We start from the raw sequence: 13,119 nt of genomic DNA, 5'->3' as shown, positions 1-13,119 counted from the left end.
GTCTATTGTAAAAAGCGCTATACAAATAAAATTGAATTGAATTGAATTGAACCTACCTCAGCATGCCTATGATAAAGAAGTTAACAATATTTAAAAATGATACACACTACAAAACTATACAACTACATCCTTTGTAACGAAACAGGACAGTTGGCAGGAAGTAAGCGCAGGAGCGCTGTCTTTATTAACAATCCAAACAAACAAAACAGGGGGCGCGGTCTACACGGGACTAAACACGAAACTAGAATCGAGGCAGGAAACGGGACATGACAACAACGACCGCTTAGCATGCTAAACCTAGATGCTACACCCTCAATACTGGTGACTCTCACTCTCCGGTATCTAGCTACAAATAATAATATCGCGCGAGGTGCGCGTCCACCAGAGGGGTTTAAATACCCAACATAATTAATACTAAACATGGACACCTGGGACAAGTTAACGACAAACTCAAACATGAAGCGAACAAACCAAAACAAGTGTCACGTGTCCACTTCACCCAGTTCAGTCTCTAGTAAGCAGCGCCACAGTGCCATCTGCTGGCCGTGTCGTAACATAACCACCCTCCAAAGGCCCTCATCCCGGAGCGCCAACCACCCCCTCCAACAGGGGTCCTGGGCCCCTGGGAAAGCTGTCTCTCGCTGACACAGAAAACGAGGCAGCCTCCGCCAGGCAGCAGACTGGCAGAGCACCACCCCCGGCGGCATGAGAACGCTAGGCGCCACCCCTGGCGGCACTGGAACGCTGGATGAAGTCTTTAGCAAGGCTGGAAGGCTGGGCGGAGTCCCCAGCGGGGCTGGAGCTTGGAGGGACTGGAACTGGACTGGAGCTCAGGACAGCCTCCTCGGCCGGACATGACAGCGGGACAGCCTCCTCGACCGCTGAGCTGGACAGCTTCCTCGGTTGTGCAGGGCAGCGGGACGGCCTCCTCAGCCGGGCCGGACAGCGGGACGGCTTCTTCAGCTGGCAGGAGCTCCACCGCCAAGACCTCCCCGTAGGCCTCAGGCTGGAGCTCCGTGGTTGCCAGGTTGACCTCCAGGGGGAGCTCCACAGCAGAGACCTCACCGTAGGCCTCTGGCTGGAGCTCCAAGGTCGCCAGGTTGACCCCCGGGGGGGAGCTCCACAGCCAAGACCTCACCATAGGCCTCAGGCTGGAGCACCGCTGTCCCCATTGCCCCCCCCCCCCCAAAAAAAAAAGTTCTGGGCTAGCCTTCAGTTCCGGACTGGGCATCATTACTGGATCTTCCACAGGGCAGCAAGGTGGAGCGTTGTTCTGCTCCACGGGACGGGGTTGAAGCGGTAATTTATGGAGCAGCTGATTTACTTCTTCCTCCAACTGCTTCATCTGCTGCCTCCATTGCGCAGCTTCATACTCCGCCTGCTGTCTCCTGACCGCAGCTTGGTGCTCCTCCTGCTGCTTGCGCTGCCAGGCGTAGTACTCTACCGATGTCGGGAAGTCCCAGTAGTAACGAAACTTTCCGACTTGGGATTCTCCTGCTACTTCCATTACTTGGGCGCGATATTCTGTAACGAAACAGGACAGTTGGCAGGAAGTAAGTGCAGGAGCGCTGTCTTTATTAACAATCCAAACAAATAAAACAACAAAACACCAGGAGCGTGGTCTATACGAGACTAGTGAGTAAACACGAAACTAGAATCGAGGCAGGAAACAGGACATGACAACAAAGACCGCTTAGCATGCTAAACCTAGATACTACACCCTCAATACTGGTGACTCTCAGGTATCTAGCTACCTATAATAATTTGCGCATCCGCCAGAGGCGTTTAAATACCCAACATAATTAATACTAAACATGAACACCTGGGGCAAGTTAACGACAAACTCAAACATGAAGCGAACAAACCAAAACAAATGTCACGTGTCCACTTCAGCCAGTTCAGTCTCTAGTAAGCAGCGCCACAGTGCCATCTGCGGGCCGTGGCGTAACATCTTTAGTCTTATTCCTAACCTATACAAATTCCAGTAAGATGGCTGAGTGGAAATCACGGCTAGCCCTACCTGGTTCTGATGATTGCTGGGGGCCCCTCGTAAAGTCTGGCAGCCTGGCAGCGCTACAAGAGAACACTGTGTTAAGGGAAGTCAGGAAAAATGTTCTACAAAATTAATACCTACAAAAGAAAGTCAGTCAATCAGAAAGCAGAAGAATACACTCACATGGCATATCGTCCATCGGCTGCCAGTTCTGCAGCATCTCTGTGAACGAGCCGTGTGCTGCTGGTGGTGGTGCTGCTGGTAAAGTGGTGGTGGGAGCAGGGGTGAAAGTGGTGTTTGGGGTGACTGTGGGGAAGTTAACAGTGGGGGCACGTGGAAGAATTTGTTTAGGTGGTGTGGCACACATCCTCCGAGTCGAACAAACAATGTTCCTGACCTCCAGGGGGGCCAATCCGGACACTCCTCCTAATAAAAAATTAAATTGATCAAAACTAAATGTACACTAATAAAATATTGACTATATTGACAAATTCTACAATGTTTCATGAAAAATACAACTTTAAATACTGCCTCAAAGCATCTAGGAATAGTAATAGTGATGTGCTGGACAAATATCCGTATGTTTTACACCTTGCTGGTCTTTGCCCAGACACTTCCGTGTATGACTGGAGGTCTGACCAGGTCCTGCTCTCTGTGGCTTTCCTCCTGCCCTCTTTATAGCTGTCTGTAAAATACAGTTGCATTTAAACATTATTCAATCCCTTCAGGATCACTCAATATGAGAAAAAAAATTGTATGTTGCTAGACTAAGGCTAAGAATTGCACAAACACCATAAGAAATACAGTTGAGCCGAACAACAGGTCTGTTATCATGCCAAGTGGATAATATGATCTAATAACAGAACCACAGCATGCTGCAAACTGTGTGGGTTTTCTGACACAACATATTAAATTAGCATTAGCTCCATGTTCCAGGAACTTCTAACCAAACATTCAGGAAAAAAAGACAATCGGAACAAAAAGTAAAATAAAAAGTACTAAAAGAGGAAAGGGGAGGAATAAACGAGAAGTTTGTGCCTTAGTTGTAGAGCAATAAAAAAAACTTTATAAAAAAAAGTGTCGAGCTGTGAGAATCAGCATTTGTCATGACGATGCCAAACGCTCCGAGTCTCCTGACTGTTGTTATCCCAAAGAACAAGAGATCAAAGACTGTGAACTCGGGCCGAAAGTAGATACACACAGCTATACTGAGTATGGACCTGCCGCAACTACACCTGCTTTCAGCCGAGATTGGCCCACATAGCAAAAACCCTCTGTCAGCCAGAAGTGGTATGGACAGTCGGCAGCGCTCTGGGCAATTACCTTTTCACCGATACCGGCATTGAGCTGACAGTGGCGCATTTCTACCGGAATTGGCCCAAATGTGCTTGCTATCTCGGTGGGAGATTCTATTTTCAAGTGAAATGTTAAAGAGAATAGCTGAACTTATTCACTGCTAAATAAATTAGTCCCCCCTGTATTTCGCGATCACAGAATCAAGCATACTCCGCAATATTCGGAGGAGCTTGTAATTTTGGGCCACGATGCGTCATGTGACGTAATTACAACGTGCATTCAGCCAAAGCCCTCTTTGATTCCCGTGCGTTGCACGTGTGTGCACCTCTCATTTATCAACAAACATTGCTGTGAAAGACCATGCAAAACAGTTGCGTGCAATTGCGATTTCACCAATTCAAGTAGTTTTACGCAAAAAAAGTACAAAAACTCGGCAAGTTACGTCGCAAAAAAAGATCTTTTTTTTAATATCTATGCAGCATTAAGGGTTTGTGTTTATCTATGTATTTGTGCTGGGGACTTGAAAAAAAGCATCAGGCTTAGTGACTTGCGATAAAATTTTATTTCTAAAATAGAAACAGGATTATATAAATAACAACACTCCACTAGGCATAAACATAACTCAACAGGATTGTTAGACTAAACACTAAACATTAACACAAACAGGATGAATGAACAACCTTAAACAGCTGAAACTAAACGCTATAAAAACTAAATTAAACAAAAACTATTTACAACTGTTTTACTCCACACTAAGCAATCATTTATTAATGTGCTCCACTTCGATTGTTAATGGCAGCCACTCGATAAGGTCCTCCACGGTTCCAGAGTATAACCGTGTTGGCACGGTGCAGTGCTCTGAGGTGCTGTCAAGCAGTATCAGAGTGTCCTCCTTTTCCATCACCCCAATGATCTCCAGTTCCTAATAAATAGTCTGTACCTCAGCAATCTGTATTTTAATAAAATAAATGTTATTCACTCGTGGGGGCATTCCATAAATACATGCTGGTGTGTATTGATATGTCAATAACACTGTATCATTACACTAAAAATTCTGTCATGTTAATGTTAGTATAACAGAGTTAAATGTATCTCCATTTGACACCAGTAAATAATTTTGATATTTAGTTTGGTCCACTCCAGTTCGATACTTTTGACACAGTGGCGTCTCTATTGGCTGACTAGTTCTTTCTGATGTCAGAGTGATTCTGTAAAGTTCAAGTCAAATGCATTGAGAGTACCAGGAAATGTCTAAGGCTTGTCTAGAGAAGCAGCTAATGTGTTAAGCATTATTTTGTGTACCTTGACAGTCGTTTAATTGGAGGAATGAAATTTGCCTTTCCTGTTTGGCAGTATTGTGGCGTGAAGGTCCCCTTCATGGAGTTCAGTTAGTGCCTCATTCCTTTACAAAAGAGGCATCCAAAAGGCTTTGGCCACACTGTAAAGAAATATCCCGGATGGGAACCTGTGACTGGGTCATCCTCACCCTATGCACCTGGAATATTAAAGCCCAGTTATAAAATTGTGTCACAGGCGAGTACAATAACCCAGTGCTTCTCAGTCCTGGAGTCCCCCAACACTACATATTTTGAACATGTCCCTTATCTGGACAAGTTAATTCAGATAACCTGACACCAAATTCAGGTTAATCCAATTGAAAGGGGTATTTCAATTAAGGGAGACAACTAAGTCTGCAGTGCTGGGGGGCTTCAGGACCAGGGCTGAGAAATGCTAAAATAACCTAAACTGATCCTTCTATATTCTCAAAACCCTACCGTAAAAATTTTACTGGAAGTCATGTTTATTTTTGTGAAATAATTTGACTTTTTCAGAAATTATACCCAAATATGGTAAAACATTGGCAGACGCTTGGCAAAAAAATATACTCTCATGTCGAATGTTCAAAAATAAAAAATTCCCAGATGAACATGTAACATCGTCGAGGACTTCAAGGTGAATTAATCATACTTCTGTTGTTTTGTGTATTCTGTCTAAATATATTTACACACACTCACCATCCACTTTATTAGGAACACCTGCACATTCATGCAGTTTTCTAATTATGTGGCAGCAGCTCAATGCATAAAATCATGCAGATACAGTTCAAGAGCTTCAGTTAAGGTTCACATCAAACTCACATTTATGCCACAGATCTTCCTGCAGTTCTCACCTGATTTCCCACTAAAGCTAAGCAGGGTTGAGCCTGGCCAGTACTTGGATGGAAGACCTCCAAGGGAAAATTAAGGTTGCTGCTGGAAGTGGTACTAGCAGGGCTGCTCACTCTGTGTGGTCTGTGTGGGGCCTAATGCCCCAGTATAGTAACAGGGACACTATAGTGTAAAACAGAACTGTCTTTCGGATGAGACGTTAAACCGAGGCCCTGACTCTCTGTGGTCATTAAAAAAAATTCCCTGGACAATTATAGTAAAAGAGTAGGGGTATATCCTGGTGTCCTGGCGAAATTCTCCTATTGGCCCTTCTCTATCATGGTCCCCTAATAATCTCCATCTCTGAATTGGCTACATCACGCTCTCCTCTCCACTAATAGCTGGTGCACTATGGCTGCCGTCACATCATTCAGGTGAAAGCTAGACACAAGTGGTAGTTGAGAAGGCCCCGCCATACTATGTAAAGCACTTTGAGAGTCTAGAAAAGCGCTATATACATGTAAATGTAACTGTAACTAACTAACATTCAAATCAGAATGAAGAAAAATTTTTATTTCTGTAACTTTGATCATGGCATGGTTGTTGGTAGTAGATTTTGGTTTAAATATTTAAAAAACTGCAGATCTCCTGGGATTTCCACAGGAGTCTCAGAAAGTTTACACAGAATGGTGCGAAAAACAAAAACACTGAGTGAGTGACACTTCTGTAGGTGGAAACTCTTTGGTGATAAGAGGTCAGAGTAAAATGGTCAGATTGGTTTGAGCTGCCAGGAAGGATATAATTCGTATAATCTCTCTTTACAACCAAGTTGAGCTGAAAAGCATCTCAGCAAGCAAACATTGAACCTTGCAGTGGATGGGCCAGACCTGGTATTTTGGTATTTTTCCAGTCTGTGAGTCTGTGCTCATGATAACATCAGATTGTAAAGAGTAATTATGTGAGTTACTATAGACCTCTTTTCAGTTCAGACCAGTCTGGTCATTCTCCTCTGATCGCTCTCATCAACAAGGTGTTTCAGCCTGCAGACCCTCTGCACACAGGACGTTTGGGTTTTTTTTTTTGCACCATTCTGTGTAAATTCTAGAGGCTATTGTGTGTGAAAATCCCAGGAGATCAGCGGAATCTGAAATACTCAAACTAGCCCATCTGGTGCCAATAACCATGCCATGATCAAAAACATAGAGATCACATTTTTCCCCCATTCTGATGTTTTATGTGAACATTAACTGAAGCGTTTAACCTGTATCTGCATGATTTTATGCATTGTGTTGCTGCCACATGATTGGCTGATTAGATAACTGCATGAATGTGCAGTTTTCCAGCTGTTCCTAATCAAGTGGATGGTGAGTCACAATCTATTTTATTAGGAACAACTGTATGTACACCTGCAGATTCATATTTGCACATTTATGGATGTGTGTGTGTGTGTGTGTTCGTTCTTGACAGATTCGCAGGGAGCCTGGAGTCTTATATAAATATACAATCATATATATGGCATATATAGGGCATAGCGACATGTTTAAAACGTGTGTTATACTTTAAACCATTTTTTAAAGAATTACCTGCATTTATGGTAAACGTTCAATCAATAAAGTTTTTGGAATGGCTGCGACAATTCTCACTTATCCAGTCAGATCATTTTAGAATGTCTAATGGAGTTGTTCTGGTCAACTGGTTCTCTGTTGTTCAAGACTTATCACTTGCTCATTGTGGGTTCATCATCTGTGAACTGGATTTCCTAGCATTTACACCTCATAATATGCAGTGACATCAACAGGAGTCATTGTTGGAGTTGCTGCAGAGCTGGAATATAGCTGTGATGTGCGGCAAAAGGTTGTTAAGCTTCACAAAATCGGAAGTGGCTATAAGAAAATAGCAAAATCATTGAAAATGCCCATTTCCACCATCAGGGTAATAATTAAGAAGTTCCAGTCAATGAGAAATGTTATGAATCAACCTGGAATTGGACGTGTGTTTATATTGTCTTAAGACACTGTGAAGAGGATGGTGTGAATGGCCAAAAATCTCCAAGGATCACAGCTAGAGAACTGCAGAAGTTAGTTGCATCTTGGGGTCAGAATATCTCCAAAACTACAATCCAAAGTCACCTACACCACCACACATTGTTTGTAAGGGTTTCAAGAAAAAAGCCTCTTCTCTCATCCAAAAACAAACTCAAGCATCTTCAGTTTGCCAGACACTACTGGAACTTCAAATGGGATCAGGTTCTATGGTCAGATGAAACCAAAATAGAGCTTTTGGCAATAAACACCAGAAGTGATTTTGGCACACACAGAGAGGCAGTCATATGGAAAGGTATCTCATGTCCACGGTTAAATATGGTGGTGGCTCTTTAATGTTTTCGGGCTGTTTTCCTGCCAGAGGACCTGCACATTTTATTAGGATACAGGGCATCATTGACCCTATCAAATATCAACAGATATTAAATGATAAGCTTTCTGGCAGAGCCAGTCAGGTTAAAATGGGCCATGGTTGGATCTTCCAGCAGGACAATAATCCACAACATGCATCAAAATCAACACAAAAATGGTTTACTGACCACAAAATCAAGATCCTGCCATGGCCACCCAGTCCCCTGACTTGAAACCCATAGAAAACCTGTGGGGTGACCTGAAGAGAGTCCACCAACATTTGAAGGATCTGGAGAGATTCTGTATGGAGGAATGGTCTCAGATCCCTTGCCATGAATTCTCCAACCTCACCAGGCATTCATTATAGGAGAAGCCTCAGAGCTGTTATCTTGGCAAAGGGAGGTAGCACAAAGTATTGACTAAAAGGGTGCCAATAATTGTTGCACACTTATATTTAACAGAGATTTTTTTTGATAAACCTGTGTTTTGTTTGCAATTGTTTGACATCCATGAGAGCAGAGTGTTTTTGTGAATTTTCTTTAACAAAAGATCAAAAGGTTAAACAATAAAGAAAATTTTTCACAGCCTTCTTTGCTCATATTTAACAAGGGTGCTAATATTAGTGGAGGGCACTGTACATGAACGTGATACAAGCAGAGCATAAAAAGTTAAGAGATCTGAAAGTTAAGAGATCTGAAAGTTAAGAGAATTACAAAATCAAACTTTACCACTGTGAAACGTTCCGCTCAAGTTGTGCCTGCAAAGTTGGTTCCGCTTGATCATCCGCATTTTCTGAATCTGACTTGGGCTTGAACTGATACAGTAAAACTAACATGTTGCTTAGGAGCTTATAATTGCTTTAGAAGCCTTGGAGGCTGAAGCTAACCCAAGGGGCGTTACATTTCCAACACATGCTTAAGGTTTTTTGCCAATCACAATGCAACAGGTCAGCTGGCCAATCAGAGCACTCTGGGCTTTTCGGAAGGAGGGGCTTTGGAGAAACTGGAACTCAATTGGAGCGTTTCAGGCAGCCTGGGAATAGAGGTACTGCAATAATGTACAGTATGTGACAAATAATGCGTTTTTTTTTTAACATTAAAACATGTTAACCTATTCTATTACACTTAACTTTTAAATAGCAAAATATGACCCTTTTAATATATACCAATATATATATTTATTAAGAGTTAGTGGTAAAGTGGGCCTGTTTTTGGAATTCTGGCTGACTAATAATATCATGGAAAACCTTGCATGTCAGTGACAACTACAGGAAAGTCTTATTGCCATATTCTGTGACCACGGTCAACAGGACACGCCACAAAATCTCAGGTGGCATCTGTCCAAAATATATAACAGTCAGCCAAAAAATTAGTGGTACATCCAACATATTGACAAGTGAAACTGATGGATTTTGAAATGAGTTTATACTGCACATACCTTAGTCAAGAAATCATCAGGTGGCATTTCCACTGCTTCTAAATTGCAGAATAAGTTATACATATCCATTAATCTTTCATTTACTGTAGATCCAGTGAGCTTTAATTATAGGTGCAGCATCATTTTCAAAATCCTGTTAATTCTGCTGTTTAAAAATGAATTTTGAACCCATGCTCTCTCTATTCTCCTCCTTTTGCAGTGTTCTTTTCTTTCAGAATCCAATCTTAAAATGTTTAAATATAAAAAGCACAGGATTACATTTACTTAAGAAGATTTGAAAGTAATTGTGGAGGCGGGGCGCTTGAACAAGTGCCGATTTGTGAATGGAGGGCAGAGCAGGAGAAGGCGAGTGGTAAGGAGGGCACACCTGTAGTGGGGAATGTTTTCTAATGAATATTCTCTGTTGCAGTGAGGCAAGGCGAGGATAAAAGAGGGAAGGGCCTTTAGAGGAAAAGCTCACGATGCCAAGATCGAGGCGGAGTGTGTGTGTGTGTGTGTGTGTGTGTGTGTGTGTGTGTGTGTGTGTGTGTATGAGCACTTAGACTTAATAAAACAGCGGAGTGTTAAACCTGCCTCTGTAGTCCTTCTCCTTGCCTGACGTGAAAGTGTCACACTGGTGCCGAAACCCGGGAGGAGAAGGAGGCGCCATGGAGTCTTCACCACTGGCCGAACTTGTCCAGACCCTCACCACCCTGAACCACAACCAGCATCAGGCCTTGGTGCAGCTGCACTGTGCCCAGGAGCAGCACATAAAGGACCCCCTCAACGCCCAGGCCGAGGATTGGCAGGTGCTTCAGGGCCTGGTACGGCAGGTGGGAGCGCCGGCAGCAGCCTCCCCAGTCCACATCGCGACCATGAAGATGGGTGCGTAGGATGACCCCGGAGGCCTTCCTGGAGCTGTATGTGCGCTCGGCGCTGGCGTGGGGCTGGCCTTTGGAACAGTGGTTGGCCCACTTGTTACCGCTGTTGTCCAGAGAAGCCCAGCTCGCGAACCCCAAAAGCTACCGGTCAAGAACTTAATGGAGTATCCGGACTTGAAGTGGCCGATTCTGCAGCGAGTCGGCTGGACCCCCGAGCAGCACCAGCAACATTTCCAGGCCCTGACACTTCGCGAGGTCGGCCATCTGTTTCCGTGATGCCTGCTGGAGATGGCTGTTGGCGGAGGGGCGCAGTGCAGAGGAGGTGATCAACCTGGTGGTCCTGGAGCAGTTCTTCGGCTGGCTGCCAGAGGGAATGGCCGAGTGGGTCCAGTGCCATTGTCCGGCGTCACTGGAGGAAGCAGTCCAGCTAGCAGAAGATCACATGGCAGCATATCCTAGGTCAGGCGATCCTCTATCCGCTTCACCTCACTCTCGACCTCGTGTCTTCCCCTATTCTCCCAGTCCGGTCCAGACAACGAGGACCAGTTTTCCCAAGACCCACCCCTGTACCCATTATTTCCCTCCTTGCTCTCTGTCCCCTCTTCTCCACAGGTGAGGACCTCCAACGCTGCAGTAGCCGGAGTGATGCCTGGGTCGGCGTGTTGGTGTTACGGGGACCTGGGGCACTTCCAGGACTAGTGCCCCATCATGGAGGTAGGGGACCAGGCCCGGCTCCCCAACATGCCACAGGCTGCCCCGATTGATACTGCATACCGGTGAGTGTGCAGGGGGGTACATACCAGGCGTTGGTGGTTTCAGGCTATAATCAAATTGCAGTCCACCAACACTCGGTTCAAGGGGAGGCATTGGGGAATGCACGTTTGGTGAAGGTGAGGTGTGTGCACAGGGATGTTCATGAATACCCGATGGTGCCCATCGTCATCGAATTTCGAGGCCAAAATCATAGAGTGGAGGCGATGGTTATCCTGCACCTCACCCATCTGTTAATTTTGGGGACAAATTAACCAGGGTTCCAAGCTTTAGCTTGGGAAATATTCACGGATGTGACCTGCACGAAGTGGAGGGGGTGTGGAACGTGCACAATATTGGCAGGAGAGGCGGTGCCCCGGTTGTCAACGTCAGCTCCACATCAGGCAGACACGGATAGGTCGGGGATTCCCCCTGGGAATTTTCCCTTGGAGCAGTCATGTGACGAAACACTGAAGCACGCCTTTGACCTAGTGAGAGTAATCGATGGTCAGCGGGTCCAGCCGAATTCTATGCTCTCCCACCCCTATTTTTCAGTGAATCATGATAGGTTATATTGAGTGGCGTAGAAAGATATCACCCAATTGTTGATTCCACGGAGCCATCGGGAATTGGTATTCCAGGTGGCTCACCATAATCCCATGGCAGGGCACTTAGGGCAAGGGAAAACACTGGACTTACTCCTCGCCCGCTTTTATTGGCCGGGCATTTATGGCGATGTACTCCGGTGGTGTGCGACATGCCGCAAATGCCATCTGGTGAATCCACTGGCCACCCTAAAAGTGCCCTTGCACCCACTAGCCATTAATCGAGGTCCCCTTTGAAAAAATTGGGATGGACCTTGTCGGGCCATTAGAGCGGTCTTCACGTGGGCATCACTTTGTGTTCGTCTTAGTGGACTACGTAATGCGATACCTGGAAGCTGTGCCGCAGCATTTTGGCACGCAATGTTTCGGAGGCACTCTTCCACGTTATCGCCAGGGTCGGGATCCTGACTGACCAGGGCACCTCATTCATGTCACAAACACTGTGCGAGCTGTATGGGATGTTGGGGATTAAATCCGTTCACACCAGTGTGTATCGTCAACAAATGGACTGGGTGGAGGAACGTTTTAATCAAACGCTTTAGAGCATGATCTGTAAGTTCATTCACAATGATGCGCGAAATTGGGATAAGTGGTTAGAGCCCATGCTATTTGTAGTATGAGAGCTCCCACAAGGTTTCCCCTTTCGAATTATTATATGGCCACAGGCCACGCAGCGTGCTCGACGTGATTCGAGAAAATTGGGAGGGACCTTCAAAGAGTAAAAATTAAAACTTCACACCCTCAGCCAAATAACCCAGGAGAATTTGCTGCAGGTGCAAGAATGCCAATCCCGGCTGTATAACAGGGGTACTCTGCTACGGGAATTCACACTCGGAGATCACGTACTCGTTTTACTACCGTCTAGCTCAAAATTAGTAAGGGCCACAAGTGATAAGGGCCCTTTGAGGTCACACGGCAAGTCGGGGACGTCGAATATGAGGTAAAGCGAACTGAGAGGCGGAGCACACCAAATTTACCACCTTAACCTCCTTAAGCCATGGAGGGAGGCGGTGCCCATAGCTTTGGCAACCGTAGTGCCTGAGAGACAGGAGCTGGGGCAAGAAGTAAACCAAAAAGCGGGCCCTCAAGGCACACCCATCCCAACTGGGGACCTCCTCTCTCCGTCCCAAATTGCAGACGTGCCTAAAGTACAGACGTAATTTTCTGATGTGTTCTCGTCTCTCCCCGGTTGCACGAGCCTCATAGAACACCACATTGATACAACCCTATGGGTGGTGATATGTAGCCGCCCATACCGGCTGCCCGAACACAAAAAAAAATGTGGTATGGGATGAACTCCAGGCTATGCACATCATGGAAATAATCGAGGAATCACACAGTGACTGGAGCAACACAGTGCTTTCGGTTCCCAAGGCCGATGGGACGGTCCGATTCTGTGTGGATTTTAGAAAAGTTAACGCGGTGTCTAAATTTGACGCATACCAAATGCCAACAGGCATTCACGCAGGTAAAAGCGGCACTGTGTGGCGGACCACTTCTGCATGATCCTAATTTCTCTCTCCCATTTATTTTGCAGAAGGACGCATCAGACAGGGGGTTGGGGGCCTTATGGGCCCAGGTAGTGGAGGGGGTGGAGCGCCCCGTGCTGTACATCTCTCCTTGCGAGAAACAAAGTAC

The 13,119-nt window shown here is 45.4% G+C and overlaps 1 protein-coding gene across 13 annotated transcripts in view; it reads right to left on the bottom strand.

Moving 5' to 3' along the window:
- Positions 1-267: 267 nt before the first annotated feature.
- The window catches only part of LOC128606840 (uncharacterized), a 34,110-nt gene continuing 21,258 nt past the window's right edge, over positions 268-13,119 (bottom strand). For 6 of the 13 annotated variants that reach the window (XM_053623318.1, XM_053623313.1, XM_053623316.1 and 3 more), the window contains 4 exons: positions 2,585-2,678; positions 2,177-2,419; positions 2,021-2,073; positions 268-1,524 (listed from right to left, as the gene is read on the bottom strand). In XM_053623318.1, coding sequence (XP_053479293.1) covers positions 758-1,507 — 750 coding nt within the window. In that variant the 5' untranslated portion in view covers positions 1,508-1,524; positions 2,021-2,073; positions 2,177-2,419; positions 2,585-2,678 and the 3' untranslated portion in view covers positions 268-757. Of the gene's footprint in view, positions 1,525-2,020; positions 2,074-2,176; positions 2,420-2,584; positions 4,785-9,266; positions 9,305-13,119 lie in introns of all 13 variants that reach the window. The other 7 variants (XM_053623319.1, XM_053623320.1, XM_053623321.1 and 4 more) reach the window with 4 other exon arrangements.

The sequence above is a fragment of the Ictalurus furcatus genome, chromosome 4 (assembly GCF_023375685.1).
Source record: "Ictalurus furcatus strain D&B chromosome 4, Billie_1.0, whole genome shotgun sequence".
Classification (NCBI taxonomy): domain Eukaryota; kingdom Metazoa; phylum Chordata; class Actinopteri; order Siluriformes; family Ictaluridae; genus Ictalurus; species Ictalurus furcatus.
Note: the sequence above shows the minus strand (reverse complement) of the source record. Positions and strands in the feature narration are given on the sequence as shown.